This window comes from Beta vulgaris, chromosome 6 (genome assembly GCF_026745355.1).
Source record: "Beta vulgaris subsp. vulgaris cultivar EL10 chromosome 6, EL10.2, whole genome shotgun sequence".
NCBI lineage: Eukaryota > Viridiplantae > Streptophyta > Magnoliopsida > Caryophyllales > Amaranthaceae > Beta > Beta vulgaris.
The window spans coordinates 56,865,761-56,873,460 of NC_079207.1; the positions used below are offsets into that span (position 1 = coordinate 56,865,761).

At 37.7% G+C, this 7,700-nt stretch overlaps 1 protein-coding gene across 1 annotated transcript; it reads right to left on the reverse strand.

Moving 5' to 3' along the window:
• Window positions 1–4,246: 4,246 nt before the first annotated feature.
• LOC104897220 (vignain) lies at window positions 4,247–6,692 on the reverse strand. The gene is made up of 4 exons (XM_010684051.4): window positions 6,152–6,692; window positions 5,393–5,625; window positions 5,164–5,304; window positions 4,247–4,721 (listed from the first exon to the last, which is right to left on the reverse strand). The coding sequence occupies exons 1-4, from the start codon at window positions 6,588–6,590 to the stop codon at window positions 4,461–4,463; spliced, it is 1,074 nt and encodes a 357-aa protein (XP_010682353.2). The 5' UTR covers window positions 6,591–6,692; the 3' UTR covers window positions 4,247–4,460.
• Window positions 6,693–7,700: the final 1,008 nt, after the last annotated feature.

The window sequence follows — 7,700 nt, forward strand, 5'->3', positions numbered from 1 at the left end:
CAACAATTATAAATATATTGTATGTGTATGAGTTAAGGAGGAGCCAAACAAGTAAGCTCCACACAAGATATTAGGAAAGCTAGAAACAAAGGGTTCTACCGAAGTGAATGAGAGACATGAGCTCTCACAAATACACTTGTACAATTAATTATCAATGAAAATTCAATATCACAATTATTATTTTAATTACATAACCGTTATTATATACTAATTGGAGAGTCACTATTACTACGTATACTACTATAAAAAAAGTTTGGTTACAAAAAGTTAATGGGCCATCATTTTATGATACTATTCATGACGATTTTCAAAGTTAGTACTCCTTAGATCAAGAAAACGACTTACAAAGACATTTTATTAAGAAGAAAAGTGGGCCATCATTTTAATTACATAAGCATTATATATGTTCAAAACATCCGTGTTGCACAATCATTATTTACAACATTTTCATATATATAACCATTGCATGGTTTTTAACATCATTGTAAGTTGTAACTCAAAAATTCTTCATAATGTATGTGCATTGCAAGAATGCATGTTGGTTTTTTCTATACGACATTTTTTATTATGCTACTATGTTCTTTTATTATAATTGTATATCCTTTTATCATTAAAAGATGTAATATCTTGTTTTATTTAGAAATGTATATTGTTTCTTACTTGGAGCTGTTTGTGTTTTTAGTAGCATGATTCACTTTATACTCCTGATTCAGGATCTTATTTTCGCCTTTTCCATGTAAATTTCATTGCAATACATGGGTCATGAGTAGTGATTGAGTAGTGTGGAGTAATGCTTTAGGAGTAGTATCTGTTTGGGCCCATTAAGTCCTTCCAAGGAAATCATGCCACATGGCACCGCCACCTAAGGATCGCGGGTCCCACCAAAATTACCCTTTGAAAAGGTATCACCAATTCCCAAGTGAGCTGTCATATCCAGCGCACCACTTTATGGAAATTCTCACCACTATAAATACCTCTTGTCCCATCAATGCAAAGGTATTGAATACTCACCTAACTAACTTGAGTTTCTCACTCTAGACTCTCTCTCTACCTCAATCATCAACTGACTTGAGCGTCGGAGGGCGATCCCGGAACACCCCCGGGGTAGTTTTTCTGTGTTTTGCAGGTTTCCGGTGAACTGATAACCAGCCCTGCTCGGATTTAAGGACTTGTTCAGCACAGATCATTAACCTTAATTTCTAGACAGAAACAGTATCATATACTAATTGAGCATGTTGGATAAATTAAGTAGAAAATTAGTGACACAAAAGAAAAAGAAATGTTTACAAGTTCCAGTAAACTGGCAAAAGCTGTAGGAAAAAAGGTGGTCAAAGATTTTGGGGTGAAGGGAGGGACCACGCCTCTTGGTCTGCCTAAAATGGGATTGGAAACTCTGACGTGCGTGCCCAAACATCTCTTCTAGGCCGCACGGTTGGCCACTGCTTGCTGCTTTCCCCTTTATCCTATCTCTCCCACTCACTTTTTTTTTTTTGGCCCATACAGTTAGTAAAATGAGCTACATTTGGGTTTGATCCAAATGAAATGCTCACCTATGATATTATAATCAATATATACAGAGTAAGGTTGGCAAACTCACTGATCCAATTCGACCGGTTTCTCACGAGTCACCTAATCCAATTTTATCGGTTTAGATACTTAGAAAGCAAGGAGGGAAACGAAAAAGAGCTCCATATTCCCAAACCTCTACAACTAGTAATTTACGATCTTCAGGTTACAAGGTGAATTTCTAGTTTCATGACTTTATTACTATATTTTTGGATTGATTTAATATACCTAAAATTAGGGATGGCAATGGGGCGGGTCTGGGTTGGGTCCACTTGGACCCAGACCCGTTTATTTTTCACAGCCCCAGACCCGCTCCAGACCCGTTGGGTCTAGATTTTTCAGACCCAGACCCAGATCCGTTGGGTCTAGCGGGTCCGTGGGTCCTTACTGGGTCCTAAATGGGTCCTTCTTAGTTTTAAGTTTTCATCACATTTTTGAATATATGTAATTAAAAATTTTCGCTCTAATATATATAGGTTCTTGTATCCATGGTTAAAGCATTTTCTAAATAAAATTTTAAGAATTAACTCATAAAATATTAAAATGTTACACATTATAAAGTTACATGTCTTAGTGGAGTTACAACACTAACGAGTTCACAAAATCATAACTCATAAAATTTTAGAATTTAGGTAAAAAAAAAAATTCTAATATGTAAATGGGTCCGTGGGGCGGGTCTGGGTCTAGCATATGTGGACCCGGACCCAGACCCGACACATGCTCTTTGGGACCCAGACTCGACCCGAACCCATTGGGTCTAAAATTTCTGGACCCAGACCCTTATAAATGGGCCGGGTCCTAGCGGGTCTGGGTCGGGTCCAGGACCCATTGCCATCCCTACCTAAGATATCTTGATGTCATTTACATAGTAATTAATAATTGCATGATGACACATGTCATTATAACTAAAACATACTCTATAGTCTATTTGATCACCATAGTGTAGAGATGGCCAACAGTGCGGGCCATTTCTGCCCATCCAGCCCAACCTATCCCACCTTGTGGGTCGTATGGGTCGGGCCAGAAAAAAGCCCGGTCCAGCCCAGCTCGAACCGTGAAATTGGTGGGTGGGCCGTGGGCTAGATTTCTTGAGCCCAACACACTACTAAAACCGCCCAGTCCGGACCATAAAACCGGTCCAACCCGACCCATGAACCAAACCAGCCCAATCCAAGTAAATATTGAACCAAATTATATATATTTTATTCAAATTGCATATATTATAATTCAATCAAATTTAAAAATAATGAAATTATTCATTAATATTTGTATATATTTTTAATTCATTTTATAGATTTTATGTAAGAATAATGAATAATTTCAATGATTAAATAATTTTGAAAAAAAAATTTTTCATGCCGGCCCGTCAGCCCGATCCAGCCCATCAGACCCACAAACCGTGAAAACGGGTAACAGACCGGTGTGGCCAAGATTTTTCAGCCCGCGGACCAGCCCGCCCAACCCATGAATTTCACGGTCTGGTCCTGGGCCGTGAAATCTTAGCCCAGCTCACTACGACCCACGGTGCGACCCGCCCAGCCTGCACCAGTGGCCATCAGCCCATCACTACCATAGTGAATACACATCAAAAGTTGTAACCTTGACCGGGCTTATGACAAATATTCAATCAAAAGAGAAGTAGATAATATACAACACTAAATTAAAGGTAAATACTTAAAGGAAAATAAATAAATTTGATTTCCCACTAATTTGTATACATGTAACCTTACCATTCTTTTTCTTTTTTCCCCAAATGTTACTTATATTGGAATGTTTTACTCAATGATAATAAGCTTGACCCTTTTTTATTCGATGGGCTTGAGTTTGAAAAAGATTAATGTAGGAATAACCATATATCAGTTTAATCTATTATCTAATTTATATTTGGATTTACGGAAATTTTAACATTTTGCGTGATCTTTGAGTTAAGCAATTACCCACAACTTGTAAGTTAATGGAGTAAAAAATTAGAATCATTTTATTGTAAAGGAGGGACCAAACTATTAGAAGTCCAAAGAACAACGGGTGACCTTTCCACCTTACTCTTGAAGATGCAAAAAGTCTATATTTGTGGATTTTCATCGATAATCTGTAATTTCAGCCCAGAATTGCAAATGAGATATGGGAAGAAGATCTTAAAATTTTAGCCCATTTAGCCGGCCTCGTTGAATGACTAATTGCAACAATTCTGGATTAAGTTATTTTTCTCTAGTGATTTCATAATACTGAAAATGGGAAAAGAAGTTCACATATTAACTCATTTGCTAAATGCCGCCCTAGAATTTCCTACTAATGCCCTGTATAAGGTGTATTAAAAGAATTTAGGTTCCTGGGCACTTTTTTTAAAAGTCAATATAGTCCAATTTTGTGTATTAAAAGAATTATAAATTTTTATTAATATTAATAATGCAATAATGTGGCCGGAAAAGTTGTCGGAGTTATTGTCGCAGGAGTTATTGTCGTCGGAAAGTTAGCCGGAAAAATTGCCGGAGTTCTTGATAGGAAAGTTAGCCGGAAAAATTGCCAGAGTTCTTGATGGGAAAGTTAGCCGGAATAATTGCTGAAGTTATTGTGGATGAAAGAGATGTAAGGAGGGAAATACAACCCATGTATACAAATACAAAAATACAGGGCGTTAACTGGAAATTTTAGGACGGCATTTAACAAGACCCCATACTAATGAATAAAAAAACTCAAACTTCCATTTATTTCAAGCAAATTTTTACCAATTATTCAGCTTTAGCTTGGTAATACTGTAGGAAATGGATCAAAGAAACCTAAAAACAATTTGAAAGAAGAAAAAGGCATAGTTTTGCAATAGAAAGAAACTGAATAATGCTGATACATCTAGTTCAACAAATTGATATCCTCGTTCAACGCAAGTGTCCTAATGTTCAGAGTTCATCTTTAGCAGACTCAGCAGTATGAGGATTGTCAGAAGATAACTTGGTAGGGTAGCATGCATCCATTGCAATGCCGCAAAGCCCCTCTTTGGCGTCAACACCGCGTTGCATCCGAATGTAACCTTTCTCACCCCATCCAGGTCCCCACGAGTTCTTCACTATCCAATACTTGGTTCCGTCTTGCGTTGTTCCGTATCCTACAGCTGTTACTGCATGGTCCAAGTCTGTTCCACACTCTCCACTAAACACTCCCTGCATTCATCAAAATTAATTTACCTAATATCTATGTCTGTTGAGTGCTTGAGATTCAGAGAAATTTCATCGTTATGAAGTAGTAAATAAGGTAATTAGAAAACTACAGGAAATGTCTGACATGTTCTTCAATACATATTAGCTGATTAGAAAGATACACCAAGGTTAATATTACCTACTAGAAGTCAACACTTTCACTGTCTGAAACTGACCTTCACTGATAAAATCAGTTTGTTGATTTTTTAGAGTTTATCTCATAAGCAGTTCACTTACTGAGTTTTACCAATTAAAACTGAGTTTTACTGGTAGAAAACTTGAAACTGATTTGGATGGTTTTGAAGGAGTGTGTTTTCACAAAGAAGTTGGAAGTATAGAAATGAAGTAACGTGACAAAATTAACAAGAGTTAATTAGAAGAAATGTTGTGTTACAGAATACTTTACCTCAGAGTAGAACTGCAAATCAGAACCACTAGCATCAATAGCCACAGAAACAGGTTGATTTGCCACGGCTTTCAGTAAAGCATTCTCATCATTTTCAGGCACCACTTCATAACCATCGATCTTCACTACTGGCGCATTAGCCTGCAAAATGGGAAGATTTAACAGATCAAAAGAGCAAATTATAGATTTTAGTCTATTATTAGCAAAAGGGGGTAAATATAATGATAACCTTAGCTGAGTTGCATATATCATTTTTAGCCTCATATGGATATGTAGTTTCAGCAACGACACCACCAGATTTCTTAATGTAAGAAAAAGCATGCTCAACGAGTCCTCCATCGCAACCATAGTTGTCATGGTCACAATCTACCAGCTCCTGCTCAGAGAGTGAGAGTAATTGTTTGGTTTTGATCTGGTTGATTCCTTCTACTGAAGCTATAGTTGAGAATGCCCAGCAACTACCTGCAATTAAAGAATGAAATACAAGTGATATATATCAGCACATCAATCTCAAATTTGCAGAAAATATGATATATAACAATATCAACAGTAGCAGAATTGTATAATTTGCCTCAAATCCCCACTTAGCACTTGCCTACATGTTTTGACCAATATGTGATTATTGTCTACAAGTATATACTGTTAAAGCTGTTTATTTTGCAGTTCAAACATAATTTGAAACAAGAGAGGAGAACAATCAAAGTGTACATTGTCCTTTACAAAGGTCTAAAGGGTATGTTCTCTTCACCTGAATTCCATATTAACTCAGAGCTTAGACCTTTTCGAAACAAATGTGAAGTTAATGTACTTATGAACTAAACTTTGGCAGCCTTTATTGTCCTTGAACATAGCCTCTTTCGAACTTATTGGCTAGGAACATATCTTATCTTATTGTGAAATTAACTTAAGGAGAACAAAGCCTAAATGCATAGGGTAGCAGAAAAACTTAGCTACCTATAATTTAAGATTAATAGTATGATAAACTAACCGCAATTCCGTTGATTTTTAACAGGGGTAACAGCTCCCTTGGTTCTCCAATCAACAGAGGCCGGAATATCTTCAATCTTGCCATGCATGAACTCCGTCACTGGACGTGGGTGGAACATCCTGTGATGCGCAATTTTAGACCCGTAAGAAGCTCTAAACTCATGGTTAGTCATATCAGCATACGTGTTTAGCTTCAGCTTGTAAGGCTTATCCATCTTATTCACCTTGTGAACATGATGAACATTAGTCTTGAACACGTTGAACCGCCTTTCTTTCTCCACAAGGTCTCGAGAAATGGTGTGATGGGCTCTCCATCTCTCATACAAATCCCAAAGGCTTTCTTCGGAAGCAAGGTCACTCTCGTGGAATTCGAAGCATTGGACTAGTCCTAAAACTAAGGATGCAGAGAGAAGCACTAAGACAAACTTATTAATATCCATTGGTAATGATCAAATGGGAATTAATATCAGGATGGATTGAAGTGGTGTAGTTGGTTTGATCTATATTCAGTTGACATGTAAGGCGTTACTTATATAGCATGAGTTCCATGCAACTCTTTACCTGAAAATGAGGAAAAGATAATTAGCTTTTGCTTTTCCATGGTTGGAATGTGTGCAAATCATAGAACATGCTAATCTTATTGATGAATCTTGGATTTTAACTCAAAAGCTGACGAATAAACTTATCATATGAACAGCTTATGCTACACGATAGCTCTTAACTGCCTTGGAGATGCAGAGTTTGCAACAGAAAGTTCTGCGCTCTGAAGCTGTACCTGAAATGACGACTGATCTCTTTCACACTGCTGTGAATATTTCAGGTCTGAGGAAAACTCACAATTAGCTGAAATACCGGTCTCCACTCTCCAGTGTAACACAAGACGACCTGAAGTGTTGAACTAACCAGGCCGCCTGGGCCACCTTTTGGCTGCCCCAAGTTGTTTGACCATATCTTGGCAGTGCATCTTGGGCGGTAGGGGGCGATTTTGTTTGATCTGGCCCACTTTCTCAGCCCAAATTGTGCCGAGGCCAAAACAGACCGATTTTTTTTTGCCGCGGTCCAATCTAGTCCATGATCAGTTTGTACTAAAACCCGTATCCACCAAGCTGGTGAGGGTTCTTGAGTCTAATCTGGGAAAAATCTAACCTCCTTTTCAAGTCTGTCTTAAACATCCTTAAAATTACGTAGTCTATAACGGACTTCGATTCCACAGAATCTCCTTTGTCCATATTGTGAGTGAATATATGCTGAAAAACTATGGTCCAAAAGACTGAAAGAGAGATTGGATCTGATGTAGGTTGTTGAGACTTGAGACCCTTGAGCCTAAGCTGAGAGATCTTCAGGAGAATGAGAGACAAACAAGGTGAGAATGACGAAGTGGGGACATTACCATTAGAGGTGTCAAAGTCGTTAGACACTACTTGACTACTTCCAAGCCAGGTGAAAAAATTGTCACCCTAGGCAAGTGTATGTATTTGTATTACTCGAACTCTTTATTTCACCTCAAGATGAGCAAATTGCAAGTTATCTTCCATAATCCACAAAACCCA